We start from the raw sequence: 24,788 nt of genomic DNA, 5'->3' as shown, positions 1-24,788 counted from the left end.
ATTTCAACACGAATGCCCGAAACAAAGCTAGAGCCGATGGCAACCGAAATCTCGTTGGAAAAGTCCGTTTGTAACTTTCACTTAGCAACGCCTATAGCCCGCCTCCGTTCCCGTCAATTTCGTCATCGGCCCTCTTTTCGTTATCTCCAGAAAAATGACCAAATGGCCGAGGAGAGTGAAAATTAAATCACAAAGCCATCCCACACCCACGACAACTGGGCCTTTTTCTCGCCCGCATGCATTTCGTTACTTTGCACTCTTTGCGCTACACGCCCGCATAAAACGCGCATCTCCATGTATATCCTTTTCCCCGCTCGTCTTACTCACCCGGCTCTGCAACCTATATATATATATACGGATGGCTTTTGACAAACGAATTGTAAGCGGACCCCATGTGCGCGTACAGCGACAGACTGCGCTTTCCGTTAACGCCCCCCTCCCCCCGGGTTATTAGCGCCATTGTAAATAGGTACATGTCAAAGCGTGAACCGAGAAACCTTTTTTTTTGCGTCTCGCATCTTTTGGAGTCGATTACTTATTCGGTTGCACATCTCGTACTGTGGGACGCTCAAGTATTGTATAGTTAATTTGATCCCCGGTAGAACTAATAGAGTTGGGTCAGATGAGCTTGGATTGGAAAAACGTCGATGTACACGTACACCCAGACTATAGGAAAATTTCGTGTTTTCTCGAATCCCCCGTTAAATCGTCCGTAACTCAAGATATCTTCTTCGATTGCTTTCCGAGAACATGTACATTTCGAAAACTATTCGAAAAACTCTTATATCTTTTGTTCCTCGTTACTTTTATCAAAATGATTCCAATTAAGTTTACCAACACTAGTGATGAATTTTTCTCTTTTGGGTATTGGGCGTCGTTATGATGTCTTTGTTTAGTTAATAAGCTGGCACCTATACTAATCATCGAGGTGTACATATACAATTTATCTACACCCAAGCGTGAGAGTGTGGCGCGTCTTGAATCCAATTTCAGATAACAACGGTACATTCCTGTTCGTTTCGTCTAAAAGCTCGAAAAAATATATATAAATACATTCATAGCGATACGCGCATCTATACACTACTTTTCAACGACCCACGCCCAAAGCGCCAAGGGCTCAATGATCCCTGCAACCCCTAGCGCGTACGGAATCATCGAAACACCCTCTATACTAAACGCGTGTGAAAAACCTCTTCTTATGTATATAGGTGCTATACGTTATAGGCGCTCGAGAGAAGAAACCCGCATTCCGCAGCGACTGTTATACCCACTCGGCGTCAGTGGGGGGGGGGGGCGCCTTCCTGTACAACCCAAATTCCTTATGAAAAAAAAGGGCGGTGTTTCTGTTTTCTTCCCCAAAAATCGGTGCGCTTCATTTCATATGCATGTGTATATACATATACAATGATGCGGGCGTTGATCGCTATGCGATGCTCTTCTCTCTACGCCCATTATATAGGTATATACACGCGTGCAGCCGACCGGGTGAATCAGGGGGCCGAGAAGAGGAGAGTACAAAAGTTCCCGAGTCAGCCGCCGGGGAATCCCAGAGCGCTGTCGGCAGACGCGACGCAAACCCGGTCCGGTAGTAACAGGTGGTTAACGTTGGTTGGTCGGCTCTACGGCGGCGGGAGAGTCAGTTCCTCTCTCGCGCCCCCCCCCCCACCGGCTTCAACTCCCCCAGATGCAGATGTATATACATATATAACGCCGTACGGGCTTGGGCTACCGCACTTATAGTTGTTATAAGCTGCCGTTCGCAGTTCGCCTCATCGTAGTGATTTCACTGGACTTGTATACCTACTCACGGTACACTAAGTACATTAATTATTATTATTATTTATACCCTCAACTCTACGTATATACCATATAGATAAAATTTTACGATTGGCCATCATATATGCGCCTCCTTTTACATATATACATAAAAGCTCAACAGATTTACTTGCAGGTCACAGTGTACATGTCACATGTATTACATGCGTATATAAGATGTACTCGAGTTCGACAGCCCTGAGTATAATTTAAACCATTTTTAAGTCTCACGCTCAGGCAAACGAACTTTGATGTATATACCTATAAGCCGTTTTTTTTTTTTTTTTTTTTCTTTTTCTTTCCTATATCCTCCTGTGCTCTCGTTTCGGAGCAAAACAGAGAGACTGCAGTCCGTTATCGGCGACTCACTGCGGGTCCACATATACACCCGTGCTTACAGCTGGGTGGGTATGTGATATACCCAAGTGTGGCCGCGAAAAATTCGAAAGGACACGCCCTGGGTGTATACGTACACGAGTGTATATACATATACACGAACCGGCGTCCCCCCGAGGAAAAGAAGACAGAGAGAGAGAGAGCGTGAGGCGCGCATCGTGTCTTGGGAAGCATCAGGGAGAGTCAGTAGCGCGCAGTGTGTGCGCGAGTGTGCCGCTATTCCATCGTTGTTCGCCGCTTGTTGCTCATCGATCGGTTGCCCCTTGGCCCTGTGGTACACTTTTTTTTTTTTTTTTTTTTTCACCCCTCCCTCGTCCACCCGACCGCTGTTTTTATCACACAACTCCACCCCCTCGGGCTCTCGTACGTTGAACTAGATAAATGTGGTAAAATATTTATTGTGTGCCCACTGGTCGAGCGAAGCGCTCAAATTGTACGTACTGTTGTCACAATAATCGCGATCGAACATTCGGAGGTGTGTATTGCCGGTTAAAAGAATAAGAAGAAATTCGTAAGTTAGGGATTAAAGGATAACCAAAGTGCTGTGCGGTGCTCCATACGTTGGGTCTGTACCGGTAACGTGTGTACTTACCTGTAAAAAATAAACAAGGCAAGCCGGATTGTTAAAGGGCCCCGTGGCGAGTGTCAGTGCCGCAATATAAGTACAAACGTACGGGAAGAGGAAAGGAAAACATTAATATACCCGCAAATAGGCCAAACCAGCTGCTCCGTGAGGGACAAAGCGCGAGTCGAGGTAAGGTGTCCTGTGATCCGTAAATTCGGGGGGTTGGCTAATATTTGCCGATCGCCGTGCCGATTTTCCACCACTTCGGCAGCGCCATATGTTTTAACCGCGAGCCGCGTGCTCTCCGCGCTCCAAACATACACACGCATATGCTTGTCTCTCGTGCGCGCCTCCGCTCATCTCCTATATACATATTTCATATACACGATATCTACACAAATCTCTGGTTTATACCCACACACGTGAGGTCTGTCTGTACACATAGGTGCATTACAACGTTATCCCAATGTATGTAGGTGTAAATCGATTTTCCGCGGAGCTAATATCATTGGTATTGATACCGAAATTTATTTTTAGCCGGTTAGCTTGATATGTACATACAGCCAGTCGATCGACGGGTGTATTAAATATGTACATGTATACATGGCCGATGCGTTCAAGTGCGCCCAAGAGCTGTGCAAGAGATAGACGAGGAGGATGACGACGGTTTGATGATGGAGCTCGCGCAGAATCACGTGTACAGCCTTACTTCGTGCACGATCTTATCCTCCTCCTCTTCTGTACTATCTCTGTGGTGATACTATACGGTTGTTGGATTTAAAGGCCATTAGCGGTTCACGCGCGCTCCCTGTGATTTGTCGCCGATATAAGTGACGATCGTTATTTTTCGTCGACAAACTGTACACTTGTACGCCCAGCTCCGACGTTTAAGTGATTCGACGTAACCGACTCTCCCTTGATCCTCTTATTTATTTTGACGCCGCACGGGCCCTAACAGATGGTTCGGCGCGCTCGCGTCCATACCGATTTCAACGCTGTGATCGGCACTTGCGTCGACGGTTTTTGAATGAAAATTTATCTCAGGACGGCCGATTTTTGGACATTCGGTTTGAAGGATCGTGCCGGTGTTGGTGCCCTTTGGTGGAAAAGGCCGAGCACATCGGGGACGAGACGCCGACGAGGTAAAGAACGGGACTTTGGGAAAGTACGCGCGAGCGTGTATTATAGCGCAGAGTCCGGCTCACCGGTATGACTGCCTGTACACACAGGTACTTATACGGATGCCAGAGCCGGCTCTGTTGTACTTGCGGGTAACTCCTGATGGTATGCGAGTCGTTTCTCTCTCGCGGCTTGGGTTTTTTTTTTTTTTTTTTTTTTTTTTTCATTCTCATTCCCTTCACCGCTCGGCCGGGCCACTTGAATCGGATGGATATTTTTCTTTTCTTTTTGACTACATTACGCGCATCAGCGTTTTTATTTCGCGCTCCGAGTATCTTGGCACGCGTTGACGCGCGATGAGGCAAAAAGACACCCAACGTGGAAAGATCGGTATTGTATTTCGCAACGATTTCGGACGGGAAAATATTTTAATCGACGACGAAAATTGACAAGAAGCCACTCGGTCTTGCGCAACGAAGAGCTCTCCTTCCGCGTGATATTTCATCGACTCTGTGCATCATGAAATCCCCTGGCCCAGATTACAAGCTGTTTACTTTCATCTGCATATGGTACCTATTATATGCACTCGCCATAGCGCCACACGTAATTTATGTACATTTATGTTGTGCCTTACCTGCCAAAGTTTACGTGCAGTTGCCGAATCGGTGTGATATACACCGCAGCTCGAAGAATCCAGCCCTTCACTTTTCGAGCCGTAATAAAAAAAGCATCAGAGCGCGAACTAGGCCAACGGAGTTCTCTCTGCTGTACTTTTCGGGGCAGAGGATATATGGGGGGGGGGGGAAGATCGGTATGCACATCACTTGTACGTGTGTAGGTATACATATCGACGATCGAGAGCACGTATCAATGTACATCTTCGGCCCCCGAAAAGTACAGCAGTTCCTTCATCCTTCGGACGTGACTGTACATTGTGTATAGAAGCTGCTGCATGCACGTTGCCGGCGTCTCTCGCGAAAAAAAAAAAAGAGCTCCGGAGGTATCCGCAAACCGGTTCGCCGCGCATTTCTTCGCCTTGTGTCTTTTTCCATTCCCCTTCCTCCATCTCTTCCGCGGTTGTTCCATTCCACTCGCTGATGGCTGCAGTATTATAGTTACACGGTGATACTTTCATTAGAGCATTAGGTTACACGTATACACCTACAAGTGAGAGGAAAAGATGCGAGGTGCCTGCTCTATCTCTTGTACACCTACTCGTGTATACGTATAACACACAGGCCCCCGGTGTACAAACGTTTGTGTGTGTATGTATACACAGCCGCGACACAATAAGCCATAGTCGCGCACTTCCGGCTCGCGGTCTATTTTCAGAGCCGTAAACTCACACTTGCCCGATACCGCTCCGTCGCGCTCCCCCTTCATCGGGATTATAGTATACGAGCGCCGATTGAGATTTCACTTGCACCGTGAGCCTCAGGGGGGGGATAGATAGGCTTTCGTCTAGTGTTTTTAGTCGAACCCTCCCAGCGAATCGAGGACTCCCGCAGCCTCGATCCGATCGAGCGACGGAGTGTTTTTGTCTCTCTCTCTGTCGATTTTTTATTTCACTGTACGAGTATATAACTTATTGTCACCGAGTTTATCGACCCTTTGGTGTTTGAAAACAAATTTTCCCACCCGAACCTCGCACGATGAATCATTACTGCTATACGCGTATGAGGCCCCGTACATTCATACGTCAACGTATCGAGTATACTCGCATAGTTTCCTGTACAATCCGTAATTTGCGTAAACTTTTCTTGACTCGGGAAACAGTATGGCTTCGACTTGGAATCCTATAAAAGAAAAATAAATCACAATTATTCATATACTCAGGTGCAAAGGGGTTGTTGTGACCGTCTATATGTTTCCACTCCGATTCGAGGTTTACGTCCGCAGCCTCGGCAGGAGTCGGCGCTCAAGTTTCCTTCCGCCTAGAAACAACAGTCTACCGCGTGTATAATACTCATAGGGTACCAAGCACAAGTCACGCGAAATTTAAATAACCCCCCCCCCCTCACCTCCGTAGGTATATACGTGTGTATACGTGTAGCCTTTCGTATAGCGCAAAAGGTCCATTGACACGAAAGTCGCGAGGGGCCCCGTTTAAATTCCACGTAGGTGTATATACGTGTATACACACGTACGTGTGAGCGCGCCGGCGCGAGAGACGCACGTGGGAGAGAGTGTCGGCGCGTGCATTTATGATCGCGATAGATGTACCCCGAGCTCGAGCAGGGCTTCGTTCTCTCCCGCGGAAGGATGATCTCACGGCTCGAGAAGTAGGCCTCTCTCTCCTTAACGCGGATTTACTCCGTGGTTTTTCCGTTTTGCGGTTACGCGCCATGGTATAACAAATGTGTATCCGCACGACGGGGGTCGTCGGGGTATAACGCGACATGATGATCATTACGATGCTTTCGTGTTGCTGCTGTTGGGGTCCTTTTTTTTTTTTTTTACGGCACAGCCGATCACGCGTTTGGAAACGAAACGCTCAAACCCGAGAGAGCTTTCAAGAGCCGTGTGGCGGTGTATTAAGCAATTCAAGGGTTTTTTTTTTGTTACGTATATATACTTACACAGACTCGCATTATTGCAGCAGCCTGCACGCGAGTAATACGTACATGATTCAAAAGTACTGCATACGTGAGCAAATCTACAAAAAAATGTCCCCGATTTTGAAATAAAAACCTTTTTTTTTCTACGTGCATGTTTAAAGGACAAATAAGGCTTCGATGGAGTTGATACCATTTTTTCTCAATTAACATGTTAATTGTTATATGCATACGTATCATCCATATGAAGATGAAATTTTAAGGGTGTGGCTCGAAAACAAATTTGTTTACCAAAAACCCTTTGGGGAAGAAAGTGGAATATATTTTTTGTGGATTTGCTCGTACGTACGTGATTCACGTCGTCTGTACATACATCACTGATTAGTCACATCGAAGCGTTATACATCAGTGCCCATTACCCATTACAGTACACACACACACACACATATGTATGCATTATATGAAAACTCTCGTGTACATTTACGCAGAAGAGGATTTGTGTTGTCGTTATGAGCTCGATCGATGAAATCGTCGAAGGACTGTACGTTTTCCATCGCACGCCTCGAGCAAAATAATTTCTCCCTTACTCACCTTCCCTGGAAGGACGATCGGTCATCCATTAACTATTGCATGTACGTATAAGTATAGACATACATACACGCTCTCATATTTATCTCGTGTGGGTGAAAATATAACGACTTGGTCGTGATTAGCCTCGGGGTATACTTAAACGCAGACAAATAAATGTTCCCCGAATCGTGTTAACGGCTAATTAACGAGGCCCCCCCTCTCTGATTACAGTTAAAGAAGCGTGAAGAAGAAAGGCGCGATGCGTTAGTAACGACAGAACCGTTCACTGGCTCAGTCAAAGTCTGCATATACTTACCACTGATACCTACAAACGTCGAAGCTCAAAGGAAGTTTTGGCCTCGAGTATCCAAGTGACCATTTATACATATATACCTTACCGCAGCCAAAGCACCGTAGTCCACGAGGATCCTGCACACGATGAACCTGTACGACGTGGGATCAAGCGACATGGGAGACCTGTGGGACAATCCGTTGCTCCTCGAATCGGTAAGTACATTTTAGCAACAATAATACTGACAATGCGTTGCTTTACTTTGTAAAAACCACCACTATAGAGCGATTTCGCCGTATGTTCAACAAGTTTTTTTTTTTTTTTTTTTTACTTTTCACCGATTCCACAATCGCGATGGATTTGTACTCTAATTGTCTCTTGGCGATACACACGCCAATTGTCGATTCGACCTGCAATTAGCGGCATCGCTCGTTCGAGCACACGCGTCTGTATATAATATACGGAGCACGAGTGGCTCGAAAAATTTTATCATCGATTCCCCGCGGCCCGAATGAATAAATTATATTAACTTTGGAATAAGCGCTCGTAAATGCAAAAAAAAAAAAGGCATTAGTCGGCCTGTCAAGTGTTGGCATAGTCGATTCGCTGTACATATACACACGCGCTCGCCGAACGATTGAATTTCTTCTTTTTTTTCTTCTTCTTCTTATCTACTTCTTTAAAGTATTATACCGTGTTGTTTTGATATCCCGAGAATCGAGGGTGATTGTCGAGCAAATGTTATAGAGTAGCTATTTTCGCGAATCATATAGTGTAGGCGAATTATGTTAATAAAATACAAATGAACTAACGACTCGATTATCCCAAGGAGGAGGACGTGGGTTAATTTGATCGATGCCCGTAACTTGTGCGCATACTCCCGATTCTCGAGTATAAATCATGTGCGAGCGCAGCGCTGAGGATCCGGAAAGTCGCGACATTAGCCAAACGTCGCGGTGTTAAGCACGTTTGGCGTCGAAAAGAGTAATTGTTGCAATAAAAAAAAAGGGACTTACTTACAGCCTTACCTCTTTTATGGATTCGACTTTTTTCTTTTTTCTCTCTCTTTTTTTGTTGACACCCAAACGTATGTACAATATAACGTAGTACGCTTTTATCAAGATTATTATTGGCTTACGAAAAAATTGAAGTGTACAAAACGAGTAATGACAAACAAACTATTATTATTCCGCGTTTCGAGACAATTTTTTCTTTTCTTTTTTGAATCGAAAACAGGTCGTATGGAAAGAGAGTCTAATTTGTACGCATGTTTTTCTCGATTTCTCGTTCCAAGTAATAACAATAAAGTCATTGTTGCCCATCGGGAGTTAATTTGTATACCTGGAATTGCAATTAGAGGCTCTCGTCTTATCGGGGATAAAAAGTTTTTATAGTTCATCGGATAAAAATAGACTTGGATCAGATTATTCGTTATTTATTTCCAACTAATCTATTGTTGCGTGGATTCACAAATTGTACAGTCCACATTAAAAATAATGAAAAAAAAAGCAATTTTACAATTTTATATACTTTATCATGAGACAAAGATACGAAAATTCGTTTACCGTATACAGTTTAATCGTACTTATTTTATCGCATTGAATTCCAAGCTGGAGTTTAAAAAGTAATTATCGAAAAATGAAAAAAAAAAAAATTATGTAGGTACGTACACGCGATTAGTGCCGTTTCAACATTACTGCACGTACATATATAGTGTAGGTATCCTTTGCATCGTGAGAGCTAGAAAATTCTTTGTTCTAAATAACGACTATTCGAAACGCGACATGCGTTCTAAATTTACCTGCACTCGTGACCTTCGCGGCACTATCTCTCATTTTTACCTTTGAGCAGAAAATAATTTTTTTTTCTTTACATTTTGAAAACTACCTGCTCGGGGCCGACAATTCCAAGCAACAAATCGAAGGATATAAGCGATAACACGAACGCACTCTTACAAGACTTAAAAAAAAGGAGAAGAACATTTTTTTTTTCTTAGCACATGATTATCAGCTTGTGGGTACAGGTGCTGGCATTGACTTTATAGGTACAGCGCAGGTACAGGGAGTTCACATATATGTATATACGTGCTCCAGTTTTTCGTTCTTTATCTCCAATCGCAATCGCCGGGGTTCTCGATAGAGTATACTTGGCTTTTGAAAACAAATTATATCTAAAAAAAAAAAAAGAGAAAAAAAAAGCGGCACTCGTGTGCGCACCCACGCGCGATAACGATTTTAACATGACACACGAATTTCCTCTTACGAAATAACCGCGCGTGGTTACAATGTGTGTTTTCGTATGTGCTTCGTAAGGTTATACCTTTTGCCGAGTCGTCTGTGTATGTTTAGCTCATCAAAATAGCGTAATTTTCTCCGCTATGTTATGCTCGGATACAATGTACCTACGCCGAACTGCGCTGTGACAATGACGATACGCGAAGCGTGACCCATATTTAATCGCATGGGTGTTACAACACACAGGGGAGAATCATTAATTTATTTTCGGTGTCCAGTTTTCGTCACGTGATCGTTATGTGCCCGACGATAGTGTTTTTATAGTTTTGTTTGTAAATATCATCAATGCCGGAACACGATAAATTTGCCATGAACGTGTTTATTTACAGAAACCGGTGCCCGAGGCCTGATGACTCAACCTATTAGGATGCCATACGCATAAAAGTACGAATATTTATTGAATTACCAAAACAAAAAAATCCCAAAAAAAATTGGTCCAAAAAGTTCCTGAAGTTGCATTTTTTTTACTACAAGTAACGTAACCCGCGATTTGGCCAAGATAGCCTCACCTCAACAATCCTCGTTCCGCAAGTTTAAAGTACAACAGTATAACTGTTAACTACAATCCTATGACCGATTAGACGAGTATGAACGGAAAAAAAGGGTACGAGCAACAATCTAGGAGCATAGATACAAGCAATAACTGTTTCGATCTTATCAGCTGCTCCTCCTTTTTTTTTTTTTTTTTTTTTTAACAATATATAAATATACTCGCGTTCGGGAAGGAGTTCGTTCGCCTGCATATACAGTTTCCGTCGTATATGTATGTATTGTACCGGCAACGGCAGCACCGTCCTCATTTTTTTCTGCCATCCGCTTCCGGTATATATATTATCCCAAGACGAAGATATATTTATAAAATGTGCCATAACCATCAGGCTATTTGTATACATATATTCAAAGTCCATCCCAGTGTATGTAAACAGAGCTGCGGACTGTCACGCGTACAATGAAATGTTATGGTAAGGGATGCCGTCCTTGCGTTATCTTTTATCTCTCGTCTTCTTTGAAATATTGAGTCTACAGCTTCTCGGCGCATTGCAAACTCCCTGTTCTTGCGATTCGCCGTTGTAGTTATATATACACATTGGTCCCAATTGGCCGAGCGCATCTGCGCCGTTGGATGTAAATTTATTACTTAAAAAATGTTGTTCATACCACGGATAATCGATACGATAAAACATTTCAATATGGACGTGCAAAGTCATTGTTGAATATCAGTAAAGAAATGGCCACCGATTCGTAATGGAACAGCTCTGTCTGTAAACGCTCAACTCATGTAATAAGTATCTGCTTTTCGGTGTCTTTTTACACTATACGCGTAGGATATATATACATATCATTATATATTTATCACAAAAGCTGTTACGTATAGTCATGATCTTTGGAATATTTAGAACTCATCTCTAGCGTGCCTCTCAATGCGAGTTTCATATATATACGCATCCCTTCTTATCTCATCGATGTATATGTGTACATTCAGAAGTGGATATATGTGTACGGAGACGGGCGTGCGTCGCGCTTATCGAAGGAAATGAAGCGAGATAAACCCGCGTATAGCACATGAGCGTCTCGACTGCCTCTCTCTCTCTCAATCTCTGTCTGTCTGTGTGTGGGTGTGTGCTAACTGACTAAACCAAACTTGGGACGATTACATTTTTCGTATACGACCAAAATAACACGCGCTTGCATCAGTCCGTACTTGTTTGTTGATGTATTTATTTATTTTTTTTTTTTTTGGCTTTATAAAAAATAAACGCAAAGATTAAAAATATACAAAAGCCATGAGAGCCCGCGTTTTCCTCCTCCAATTTACAACCAAAAAGACCATACAACGCGTTATCTGACCTTCGCCGGCATATAAGTACTTTCGCGTTCGATCGCAAGTGCGATTCGTTAGCTCGAGAAACAACACACTTAACATAATATGTACTCAGGGCGCGAACGCGATATCAATTCTTTGTCGAATCTATATACCATTATACGGAGGTACATACACATATATGTACGTGCTGGGATATAATATATTTATCGATGCCAATGCGCGATGTGTAAGCGTGCGATCGACGAAATGTTTCCTCCCCCCGCAGAATTTGGTCTCTCTCTCTCTCTCACTTGAAGTAAACTTGTATTGACGAAGACACGCGCCGAAAACAGATAGAGCGAGAGAAAGAAAAGGCGATATTACGGATGATCCATTGATATAGGGTTGGAAAGAGAAAAGTATACTCTCTGCTCCCATCGGTACCAAAAAAATTTGGAAAAATCCCTCGGCTTGAGCGACACCTATACACTCGAAAGCCATTGCCGATCCACACACACACACATATTCCCCCAAGCGATATCGCAATGGCCAGTTGTAATCTACAATTGGCTGAGCCATCCATATAATATGTGCACGCGGCGTATTTTCAAGCACACCAATACATGTACGTGTACTTGTGCACGACGCGGATAAGGTCGCGATTCGCGATAATAGACGCGTATAGCGGGGCATTGTCGTGCAGAACGACTCGCTTCGTCGGACCTCCACCACCACCACTATACACTTACTGTTACATTATATACAGAGAGACACGCATTTTCTCTCTCTCTTTCTCGCTTCCGTTGCAACAGGTAAGTGCAACTATACAGTTCCTTTTGCTCGTGCTTCCTTCTCTTTTTTTTTTGTTTTTCCTTCATTCGAGTGTTTTTGTCGTTATAAGCTTGCGAGTACATTTTCCTCCTCGGCCTGTATTTAGGTATACGAGCTTTGGCTCTCTGTTTGCTCCGTACGGCGCCGTTTGGGTACACATGCCGTACTTACCTTCTTGGAAAGTACACGCTTATTATGCACCGCGGGATTATCCGCGTGCGACTTACGATGGGAGCATTGTATTTTTAGTAAGTACGCGGCGCTTGCGTTTCGACTCCCGATTTTCCGTGTCCACGTGCTTTCGGCCCTTCTTTTATATATAACCTTCGTGCCGTGTACGCGTTATCGAGTGCCATATAGGAACGTGCAAAAACCCCAAACGTTAACTTCGTTTGTTCGGGTCACGTATGAAAGCAAGAATGAATTCATATTATTATAGATATTTTTTTTTTTTTTTACTACATCTCGGTATCGTCGATTTGGTTTTTAATTTCTATTTCGGTGCGTATAGTTTGGGACCCAATAGGAGTCGTAAAAAAGTAAGATCTACGGTACAGCGGCAATCAGTCGTAAACCGAACGAAATTGAATTGCGTAAGCGTAATCGCGTCGCGATTGAACGTATACACATGTATATGTATATATATGTGAGTAGTCGTCGTTCTAAAATTAAATTTTCTCCATATACATACACGAATGCGTGCGGTTTCGAGGAGTCACGTATTATGTGTACATCGAAAAGTAACTGCTAATCGGATTGTTACGTAATTACGAGCTTATCAGATGCACAGTAGGTGTTGGGAGGTGTCGTATCCAACTTTATTTACATATTTATATTTTTGCACCTTATACTATATCACCAGCTGCTGAAAATTACCTTTTTTTGTACATTTGTTTTGGGCTTGTACCATTTTTGTATTGTTACAATTCGCTATTCTTGTCACCAATTTATTTTCAATAACAATGGAAAAAAGAAAAAAAAAATTACAATACAACATTGCAAACGTGTCAAATGTTGCATGGTAAAAGCTCAATAGTACAAGTACACACAACATAATAGACCGTGCCGCGTCTGAGCGCGCGTAACTTTTTGTCGTCCTCCGTGATACATAAATGTAGTGCAGAGCTAGCGATAAGACCCGCTAGAGCTAAAAATAGAACGGATTAATGCGCGAGCGCAGTTTTGTTTTGTTTTTTATTTTTTTTTGCCCGAAACAAGAGAACGAAAATAAAAATTACCATCCGAAACAAAAAGTTGGTATGAAAAAAAAAAAGAGTACACATATATACATATATATTTGTTTAACAATGCGAGAGTTGTTTCGGTGAGTGCGCGCGATTTCTTGCCGCAATACAGGAGGACGGGAGGGGTAAATTACAGTTACATCGAAGGTATACAGTTACATATACGCGTAAAAAGGGGGAGAGTCGTCGCGGCCTTGAGTGCAAGTAATGAGCCTCCAAAGGCACATATGGGTATCTCTCTTTCCCTTCCTCGTGTTTGCGTACTTTGGCAAAAAAAAAAAAAAAAAAAAAATGTGCCAATCGAGTTTGATGAGTGCAGCTTCTGCCACCGCTACTGTTACCGCATTATCTGATGTTTGCTCAGCTGGATGACGCGTTAATGTTTACATCGCGTTTGCGAGGCGTTATTGGCTACAAGCAATTATTATGCTGGGAACTTTTTTCAGGTGTGCCGATGGCACTCGAAGAACAAGCACCGCCGGTTGTGTCATAGCCCTGCCATTGAGATACATTCCGCTGTGGGTTGGCTCTTGGGGGTGTTGACTTGTAATAAACGTATACAAACGCGTTGGAGAGGAAAGTATTGTATCCACAACGCATTGTTTTTCCGCTCTCACAGCTATATGTACGTGAATTACTCTTGAAAAAACGGAATTAGGGATTCCCTGGTGTTACGAGAATCGTTTTTGAAGCACATCCGCGGGGATAAAGATTTTTTTTATCTTCTACAAAGATATACGGAATAAGTCGTAATTTTCTGATAAACAAGGCGTGACATACTTTTTCGAGCCAATGGCACTGTATACATTTTTTTGTTTCAGAGCAATAAAACATTTCGGCGTGTACGTAAAAACTACTAAAAACGAGAAACGAAACCTGGAAAAATTTGACCGCGAGTCACGAACCATTGCCAAGCTTAAATTACCGTACCTGTATACATGATAAAAATTGCGAAACAATAAAAAAATTGTACATCGCTTCGTATTCATGAACTTTCCCGTGTTCCAGGAGACAAAAATCCTTCGTTGGTAGAGACTAGCTCCCGAAAAGAATGTCTTCAATCTCAGGGGACTCTCAGTTTCATTTATTTCTCTAGGCTTGCTCTCGTGCCCGCTCGTCGCGCGAAATTTTCTGAAAAAAAAAAACGATGCACACTCTCTTTTTCCCAATCAATCATCAACGCGACCTTGGCTGATGAAAATAAATTTCTCGAAGTCATATAAAGGCTACCTGTTATTACGTATTACAATTATTGTTATCACGGAGTGAAATTACCTACAATTTGGTGGCCTCCAAAAAATCCGGTCCCTTTTTGTTCGAAAGACCGCGACGTCTGGCACGGTACTTACGTGAACTTCTCACGTGTACCTATATAATGTCCATACAGCCTGTACAAGTACTCTTACATTCTCTCACGGAGAACCGGTGTAAAGGCATATAGATAGAAAAGCGTCGCAGCCGCATGTTTAAGTTCAACGAGGACGTAGCGTCTAGTCAGATTTTGCAAACTCGCCATGGGCTGTAAAAAAAAAAAAAAAAAAAAAAAAGGATCCATAAGGATCAATTGTCCCGTAAGAGTATAGTGCGCTCAAATCGTCATAGCAGTTGTTCACCCGCTTCGTTTTCCTTTTCTCCTGACTCGAAATTTTTTTTGTTCTTAATGAGAGACGTAAAAGTTTTCTTATCTCTACTGGCACTCGTTCATTATGTTGCAAGTAAAAGAGAATCCTACGACGTCTCGGGCGGAGAGTCGAAAAAAAAAAGAAAAAGAAAACCCAAAAAAAGAGGTTCCAGAAAACGCTTTCCAGAAAGAAAAAAAAAAAAAAAAAAAAAAAAAAAAAAAACCGAAAATGAAAACGTCAAAGGTGCAAAAAAGGAAGAGAGAGATGAAAGGAAGGGCCTTCTTGGAAGGAAGGAATGTCGAGGGGAGCCTCTCCCTCTGTACGCGCCATATACATATACATACACAGACGCACGCGGGAGGTATATATAGGATAAACCGGGCGCGATATTCGGCTTTTAAAGGCTGTGTATGCAGGCCCACACTGAGTGCCATTGGAAAAGCAAGGAGGGGAGGGGCCTGATCTCTGAGTTATTGGGAGGGGAAACGAATACCAGTATACAACACTCTCGTCTCTGAGCTTATAAACGGTGCAGGACACAGCTTATATGGTGAGAGAAGTGAAAAAAAAAAAGAAAAAAAAACGTACACCCAAACAGGTACGGAGGTTTGGGAATGGGCCTCTCCTTGGGTCGGTCGTCGCGGCGTCGTCGGTGCGCACGAGTCGGGAGGAGGACGTTCACCTTTTTTCGTAACTTCGTCGCCGACGCGCTCATACCTATATATATACACATACATATATAATATACTCTCCTCTCGACTTGGCTCCCGATGATGGCATCCACCTGCTCGTGCGACTTTCATTCGAGGCCCCTTCTCGCTCTTCCTTTGGACTCGTTATAGCGTCCTTCCACCTGAATGGGGGTCCTTCTCTCTCTCCCTCACCTGACTATATGTATTTACGAGCACCTATACACCCGCCTTTGCAGCCTTTTAAAGTCGAAGCTGATTTCTTTTTTCTTTTTTTTTTTTTTTCTTTTTTTTTTTTTTTTTTTTTCTTCTTTGGAGGCCAAGGAACTCTTTCGTCAGCAGAACACTGTATCGAATACACAGCGTCTTAGATTGTATATGTATACGGGTACTTATTGCTGATGCGCTACATACTTTGCCGCGTTTGGTTCGTTAGCTCCTTCGTTTTCAATTTCTACCTGCCGCGGTTGAAATCGAGACGACACTCAGTGAGAGGTAAACGACCCAACGGCTTGTCGTTAAACACGTGACGGCCAACTATTGGGCAAATGTTACCTGCATTTCACAACTAATAATAGCCAGAGATTAATTATTACTTCTACATCCACGTGTTAGTGCATCCATTATTGGCGGTTAACAAAGGTTTCGTCGTCTTTCTCTCTCTTTTGATGACTGCAACACGTGGATCGTTTACGCTTATTACTGTAAAGATTATTACGAAATCATCCTCAATTATGTTTGAAAAACTTGGCGTCGGTCACAGCAAAGCTCAAACCATTACATCGTACTGTTAAAACAGAGAGCGACCTCACACTTTTCGCTCGTTAACGTTTACGGAATGACAAATTTCAAGCGACACTATACACCGCGCATCGGGGCAATTTGAATCATCCTAACCGTATTACACGCGCAATTATACTCGCACTTACAGTTGCTCTTGCCGTTGTTGCGTTGCTCAAGCTTAATTGGCGTTACGTGCAACAATACATCCACAAACGTATAGAGGCGCGCGAACAATAACAAAAACAACGAGTAAACGAGCAATCGCGCGCTTGGCGGTTGGGGTGTGCGGGGGGGGGGAAACATCTCAATTTTCGTGCTCATTTCGCGCCGTCAACTGCTTATGAGAATCTCGTCTTTTATTTCGCTTGCGTAGCACCGAGTGTGTGTACTTTTATACACGGGTATATATACACCAGAAACCGCGCGACTTGTGCAGTTTGCGCAAAAGTTTCCCCCCCCCCGCGTGCCGATTCGCGATGCGCTCGGTTTCCAGCGAAGACGAACCACAAGCGGAGAGCTCGACCGTGTGCAGGTATATTATATTATACATACACCGCTGAGACAGCGAGAAAGAAACAAGTACCTAATAATACAAGAGTAACTCGCCGCGCTCGCGTAAAATTGCCGAGTTCCGCGTGTGCTCACCTGCGCGTGCACATACGATGCAACACAGGTGTACCTGTATATACGCGTTCTCGGCGCCTCCGTCTATTTTTTTTTTTTTTTTTTTCTCTCCTCTTTCGTTACCCATGATACACCCGCGATGTGCTTTTTTTAGCCTCTCGGTGCCGATACACGGTGCACCTTTAATAAAATGCGCCGGAGCGCGCCGCGAAACTGAAAACTTTGTATATATAAGGAGGAATCGCTCGCGTGCTCATACACATCGGAGGATAGAGCTTCCGGCGGAAGCGCCCCGCGCAGGAAGTTGACTGTATACAACAGTCTGCTCTATGCTATATTTCTCTTTCCCCCCTCCACGTGACTATTAGACCGAGATGACAGAGGAGAGATAAGAGATCGTCCAATTAAATGGAATGCCGCTGCGACTTTCGTAAGTATAGGTGTATGTGTGTAGACACATCGTCACCGGTACAGCTTGAGACGCGGAGTTGCACTAATTTTCGTCAAGTGCTTTTTTTTTTTTTTTTTTTTAAAGCACACAAGTATTCAATTAGATCGGTATCGGGGACATTTTCCGATACATAATATAATATATATATATATATATACTCACGCGCGGATTATTCGTTTCCTCGTGACTCGCACATGCATGCCTATATATTATATATGCGTAACCTGCTGGTCCGCCAAGCCGTGTAATCTCAGCCCCGGCTGCAGCCGGCCGCGCCGGTATTTCATTCACTCACGTGTGTATATAGAACCGGCATCCCAGCATCACTGGAGTCGAGGCACCTACATACACGTTATGTGGAAGGAGCTCGCGCGCAAGGAGAGGCCATTTTCGTAATAGGTGTATATAATATATGGTCATCAAACCCGATGACGACGTGTATACCTGTGTATAATACGTACACGCTGTGATATAACACACGCGCTTATGTATCATATAGGTATACATTATACCGTACAAGCGAGCGCGGCTCGACTTGGAAAAAGTTTTTTGCGGCGTTCGGCCGTGAATTGCGAATGTAAAGCCACTATATATATATAAATGTGTATGTCTAAGAGGCGTGTGTATAATATGTATATATGTATACACATGTAAGAGTAAGGCACGCGGCGAGGAGCGCGAGCTCGCGAGGAGGAGGAGAGCCGGGTAGGTAGTGCTGCCGACCTTCAACTTGACCGTCGGCGCACAGGTCCTTGACCTCACTTTCCGCATATAGCCATATATACATTACGTCTATGTATTGCACTCAGAGCGCGAATCGTCATCGTTAAAGTGTATACATACTCAATGATATACATATTGCATCTAGGGTGTACCCCCTATCTGTAGCTATACTCTTTTGGGTTAAGGGAGTATAGTTACATATAGTGATGCTGCGGAGAGTTTACTTTTCTCGCCACCCTCCTCCTCCTCCTCCCAACTCTGGTATGTATAGGGATCAGAGGCGTTCTATTTTTAGAGAGGACTCGATTTTTACGTTTACCTGACGCTACACCGTTTCGATAAGGAAAGGAAAAAGTTAATCGCCGCGACTCGTCGGGCATAACTATATAAATTTATTGCGCAACGTGCAAACCTTACATGTTTACGTATATACATATAGGTACCTACTGTCCTTGAGTGTACGAGTAACTTATTATCAAAGAGAGAGCGGCGATACGTGACGAAATTACACCATATTTCCTACAACTACTTTTTTTTCTTTTTTTTCCTTCATATTTGTTTGAAAATAGTTTTGTGGTTTTGTTTACAATCATTGCGTTTATACATTACTGGGTACTACTATAAATTTACCGCTATTTTTTTGTAGCGAATGGAGTTGTCCACAATTGTGGGAGTACATTACTTGTTTGAAGGAGACGATCGATGCGCACGTCAAAATGATCATCTTCCAAAGGACCCACTTATTTGAAACGTTCGTTAGCGTTAATTACCAAGCCCAAGATGCGACAAAACTCGAGAGTTTCGCCAACTCGCAATTTGTTTTATTTTATTGTAAGACACAAATTGCACCTCTGACGCATTTAACGATCGTTCGTTTTTAGAATCGTCATTACTTTCAAGCGCTTATCGGTACACATCGCGCATTTGTATAGGTAATCGCGAGAAAAGTATCGTTACTAATGATTTTCACGGATGAATAGCGCAAAAGTGTTTATAGACTTGAGAAATCTAACAACAGCCGGTCCCACGGCCGAGATGATTACAAAGAAAGGGGTCCAAATGAAAAGCTACGCGCACGAAGTAGTCGTCGCGACTTGGCTCGAAAGTAACCGCAACCACAAAAGAAAAAAAAAAAAAAAAAAAAAAAACAAATTTCTCTTTTCCTCGTTCCAGGGGCTGTGCCACGACACACTGTTGGTGTGCAGCGGCAAAGAGGACGACTGGGGCATGGTGCAGGACATGCCGAGTAGTTTGCGCACCGACGTGGACAGTGTGTGCTCGACGAACGTCGTGCTGCGCGACCGTCTGATGACAGACGCGGCCCTCGGGGGGCCCAAGCCGATCAAGACCGAGCACAGCTACAGCCTCCTCGCTTGCGGTCCACCCTCGCCGGCGCGCGACCCCAGTCTCACTTCCTACTCCGGTACCTGCGACGCGACCTCCGACGCCACGAGGCCGCAGGACAGGACCCTCGACCACCAGCACCGTCTCGACGACCACTGCGACCACCACCACCAACAACAACACCACCACCGCCACCACAGCCTACACCATATGCACCAACAGGATCACAATCATCATCACCATCGGCTACTTCGCCAAGCCGGTGACGTCGCTTCTGATGTCTTTGACGGGCATCTCCACGTTACCTGTCCCACCGACTCCCACACCCTCGATGGTGAGTTATATTTCAAAAAAACAATACTTACTTCACGTGTACTTACTATACATAGAATCTCTTGAAATCGGTAACAATTTTACGCAATTACATTTTTCGTATCATCGTCAGCGCGTGGTTTTTTCGCAAATCAAACAAAAAATTTTCTTTACTTTTAAACTTTCGTGAGAAATCGTGCGAAAATATGCGCACCACCGGTCATGTTTACAGGTGGCGCAACAGCACTGCACGCGTGAGAATATAATATTATGCACGTGACTTTACCTGGCTCTGTCTTATTTTCTTCGTATACGTCCTTTCGCACGCGTTTTCAACTCTCATCAGACACCTCCAGGGCTGTACGGTTGTACGGGTTCAAGGACGCACAAGACTTTGTTTTTTTTTTCTTTTTTTTTTTTCTTTCGAGAGGTAGAAAAAAAAATTATGTGTATTAAAAACACTATTTTCTCCTGCACTTGTACTGCGTTTTAAACTTGTTAACTCATTTAGCACATTGATTCATTGAGCGCTCGAAATTCAAACACCTATATGCGTTTTTTTGACAAATACGATGAAAAATTAAAAATCCGTGACCGAAGCTAAACATTAAAAATTGTCTAATTATTAAACATTTCGAATGACGGTGATGATCGTCTCGTTTGCATCCCATACCGATACGTAAGCCCTACGGCCCTGACGGAGTTGCTTAATTGCCGATACACGATACAGAAAGTGCCTCCACGTTTTCGCACGTACTATACACACGGCGTGTTTTGCTATATGTACTCCAAGTTGTATCGTTACAGTGAAATGTATTTAAAAATCGGTTCGAAACCTGTAAAAAAAGCTGCATTTTGACAATATTTCCGAGACACAAACTCTCCTATCCACGTAAGTGTTAATCAACAACTTTCTACCATATTGTTATAAGTGCACACATTTAAGTACGCCGTCCTCGATTGATTATCGTATATCTGTGTGCACGGGAGTGGTGTATGTTTATAGATTCGTTTACATACACCGTAAACGTATGCTCATACTTAAATGTCAGGGATGCGAGGGCTGCACGTGTCGGGTGGGCAAAAAAAAAAAAAAAAAAAAAATTAAAGTAAAACAAGGTCTCGGTACTTACGTGTTAAAATATACATAGGTTTTGTGAAACATATACGCGACAAAAAAAAAAAAAAAAAATTTGGAATTTCCCCCCCCCCCCAACTTGTATGTTTGGCTTGTTCTGCCCGTGTACAGTGACGGGCATGGAGGAAGAGTGTTACGCGTTGATCTCGATGAGCAGAGCATCCGGCAGGGATTCGTCCCGCTCGAGCCCCGAGCCGACGCTCGCGTCCACAACCAACCCCAAAAAAAGGCCGCGAGTCACCGAGTACGACGATGACGACGACAATTGCTGCCTGGCCAAGGTCATGAAGGGCGAGCCCCTCAGTCCCGGGAGTTCCTCCTGCGCAGCCGAGGACGCGGGTTTCTTCCTCGACGACAAGAGCGCCATCTCCGCCATCTCGCCCCACAACATCCACGTCGCAAGGTTTGCTGCCCAGCAAAACACCGACAGCGAGTACGACGACGAGGAGCTGCTCAACGAGGTACGTTACACCCTTTTCTGCACCTGTTGGTTTCTCCTTCCGTTTTTTTTTTTTCTTTCTTCGCTTTATCTAATCTTTGTGTATACGTGACGACAGAACCGAAGCATCTTATCGTTCGCCGATTGATTTTTAATCGCCCGGTGCGCGAACGCGCCGATTTGTATATATAGAATCTCGCCGGTTTCCTCGCCTCGAGATAAAAAATTTCGTGTATTTTAAAAATGAGGGGGGAAAAAAAGTAAACGCTTTTATTTGGCTGTTATTGACGCTGGGGATTATTCGCTGAGCCACGCGTGTAAGCCGTCGTAAATCGAGGTGTATACACAGGACCGATCTCTCGAGTCCCCCCAGTTTTTTTTCTTTTCTGGGCCGATAAAGAGCGTCGCTTTTTTGTTTTATGATGAATATCTCGAGGTTCAACAAACCCGAGTAGCTTAAAGGTGATTAAAAAAAAAAAAAAAAAAAAAAAATGCAAAAGTCTCGACGAGTGGGTATAGCCCGTCGAACCAATTGGAAAAACGAAGTAAATGAAAAAAGCCGATGTATGTGCCTGTGTGAAGCATGAAAACGTTGATTCCAGCTGGAGTTGAAGGTCGAGGCCGTGGATTTGCCGTGTGAGTACGAGACGATAGAGCACAAGCCAACGGAGGAGAGCCAGGAGTTGCTACCTCCGACGCCACCGAGCACCTCGTGCTCCGACAGCGAAAGCACCGTCTCGGCCTCGTGCTCGCCCGAGCGCAGGGACTCGCACGGCTCGGTCCACGCCATCCACCACCAGAATCTCCGAGGCTGCCTACAGCCGAGATTGTACGTGACGACGGGCGCCACCGCCGGCCAGCACAGCACCACCACGCGCCAGCCCATCCACACCCCCCTCATATCCTGCCAGCCGGTATGTGTGTGCATATACACATGATGCGCATATACCCTTGTATATAGGTACATTATTTATTGCGAGTGTCTTACCGCGATGCCCCTTTGCAGAAGGGATCCACGGGTGACCTCGTCCTCACGGAGGAGGAAAAGAAGACGTTGATCGCCGAGGGTTACCCAGTGCCGACTAAGCTCCCCCTTACCAAGCACGAGGAGAAATCGTTGAAGAAAGTGCGCAGGAAAATCAAGAACAAGGTAGGCAGCAATATTATCACCAAGATGATTTTTCCTTTTGTTGTTTCTTTCTTTCTTTTTTCCCAACACCTGGTGTATGTTATTTTTACAGATATCCGCCCAAGAGTCCCGCAGGAAGAAAAAGGAGTACGTGGACGGGCTCGAGAGGCGGGTGGCGCATTTGTCGAAAGAGAACGCCAACTATCAGGATAGGCTGAGCTGCCTGGAGAACTCAAATCGCCAGTTGCAAAAGGAACTGCAGCGATTCCAGGCCATGTTCAAAATACAGTCCTTATAAAAATTGTTGTTTTTATCAATAAGTCTATTTTTTTCTTTGAGCATTATTGAGAATAAAGCATCCTTTTTGCAAAAATTCAATGCATTTTAAATGGCAACGGTCCTAGTCTACCCGTGACAACTCTACACACCATACTACTACTATACACCAATACATATTAGATACGTATTGGTTAATGTAGGCGTGAACAGTTTTCGCGAGTATAGGATTGGACCCTTCTCATTTGAAATAATATCAAAATGTACAACAAAGTATCTTCCGTCGATTTACCGGCTGCCTACTCGTTAATGTTTCAGATATTTAATTTTTATTATGTTCTGTATGATTTACTATTCGTAGCGTTCAACGAAAAATTGTAGGCGTAGGAAAAAATCTCGAGCGTTTTGGAAAAAAAGAGAAAAAATGTAGCGAACATCGATTGAGCAAGAATTTGATGGTAGAAGTAATATTATAAAAAAATTGATCAACACCTAAAGAAGAAGAAAAATAAACTGGTTAAGGAGTACGACAAATTTTAGGAAGACTTTTGTTTGAAAATGCCATAGTGACGTTGCAGCTCCTTCTGCAACTGGCGATTGGACCAAAAGAGGGAATAGACTTGATTGGAAATACGATACGCTGTACGGGGAAAAAAAAAAAAACAAAAAAAATTGTAATCGTGTTGTTTTTGTTACTTGTTCAAAACAATTACATATATACCATCGATATGTATAAGATAATTTTGTATGCAAAATATATTTTTATTAATAAATGAAAAATACAGAGTAAATTTATATAAATATATTGATTGATAAATAAATGTGTCTTAGCGTTTGTTTGTTTGCTAGTTCGTAAAAATTTTTAATAACCACTGAAACCAATCGATCAAGAATTTTGACAGAAGATTATTGACAAGTTCTAATGTGTCATAGGCTATTAAACTAAGCTGTAACTTATGGTTAGGGCGAGTGGTTATGTTTTTTAATGTTAATTTTATATTTTTAACGTCAAGAGAGCTGCACTCATTTGATGACGTTACTCGTTCATAAGTAAAAGTTTTCATACTTTTCAATGACATGCAATACATTTTCATTAGCATACAGGTTGAATACGTATGGTAGTTTAACTAATCTCTGGTAGACCTGAATAAATAATGATAATGTTCTCGAGTGATGGGATGAAAACTTAAATTAAGAAATTTCTAATCTTATTTGATTGTCTGTTCACAAAAATTGCAAAAGTTACTAATCCAGTGTTATACCAATTGCCAGAAGGTTGATAATTATTTCTAAATATTTTCGTGCTGTCAATAAACTTGATATTTACTAGATGCATGGAGCATCAGACCTATTATATCATAATTCCAATGGTGAGCAAAATTGGCAATGTCGGTCGTTGACCGATAGTATTAACACACCCTTCCTCAAAAATGCTCGAGATTTTTTCTTATGCCTAAAATTTTTCGTTGAACTCTACAAAATAATTAAAATTAAATATCTCAAACGTTAATGAGTAGGCAGCAGGTAAATCGACGGAAGATACTTCATTGTACATTTTCAATTTAAAATGCATCGAAGTATTCCAAAAAGATACTATATTTAAATACGAATGAGTGCAAATATTTTAAATATTTTATAGAGAGCGGACAGAGCTGCTCCGAGAGTTGCTAATAATATATATATACACATTTATACGCTTCGTTAAGGTGATCATAGGTGTGATTGGGTTTTTCCTGGTGTTTATACGTGTTTATGCGTATAAACATCTGGTCA

The 24,788-nt window shown here is 43.1% G+C and overlaps 1 protein-coding gene across 3 annotated transcripts; it reads left to right on the top strand.

The window, feature by feature from the left end:
- Positions 1 to 1,761: 1,761 nt before the first annotated feature.
- CrebA (Cyclic-AMP response element binding protein A) lies at positions 1,762 to 24,548 on the top strand. Of its 3 annotated transcripts, none has more exons than XM_089596819.1 (7): positions 1,762 to 1,809; positions 7,252 to 7,527; positions 19,551 to 20,055; positions 21,283 to 21,632; positions 22,213 to 22,524; positions 22,617 to 22,760; positions 22,852 to 24,548. In XM_089596819.1, the coding sequence occupies exons 2-7, from the start codon at positions 7,459 to 7,461 to the stop codon at positions 23,035 to 23,037; spliced, it is 1,566 nt and encodes a 521-aa protein (XP_089452945.1). In that variant the 5' UTR covers positions 1,762 to 1,809; positions 7,252 to 7,458; the 3' UTR covers positions 23,038 to 24,548. The 3 variants fall into 3 exon arrangements, with proteins under 3 accessions (XP_089452945.1, XP_089452943.1, XP_089452944.1); XM_089596817.1 differs by lacking the exon at positions 1,762 to 1,809 and adding an exon at positions 2,505 to 2,965; XM_089596818.1 differs by lacking the exon at positions 1,762 to 1,809 and adding an exon at positions 7,019 to 7,082.
- The last annotated feature ends 240 nt before the right edge of the window (positions 24,549 to 24,788 follow it).

The sequence above is a fragment of the Copidosoma floridanum genome, unplaced genomic scaffold (assembly GCF_036245765.1).
Source record: "Copidosoma floridanum isolate Cflo_tuat_1 unplaced genomic scaffold, Cflo_Japanese_pri ptg000030l, whole genome shotgun sequence".
Taxonomy (NCBI): domain Eukaryota; kingdom Metazoa; phylum Arthropoda; class Insecta; order Hymenoptera; family Encyrtidae; genus Copidosoma; species Copidosoma floridanum.
Note: the sequence above shows the minus strand (reverse complement) of the source record. Positions and strands in the feature narration are given on the sequence as shown.

Coding starts and splice junctions, on each gene's coding strand:
- CrebA (XM_089596819.1), top strand. CDS start 7,459: ATGAACCTGTACGACGTGGGATCAAGCGACATGGGAGACCTGTGGGAC. Junction 20,056..21,282: donor CGACTCCCACACCCTCGATG/GTGAGTTATATT, acceptor GCCCGTGTACAG/TGACGGGCATGGAGGAAGAG. Junction 22,761..22,851: donor GCAGGAAAATCAAGAACAAG/GTAGGCAGCAAT, acceptor TTATTTTTACAG/ATATCCGCCCAAGAGTCCCG.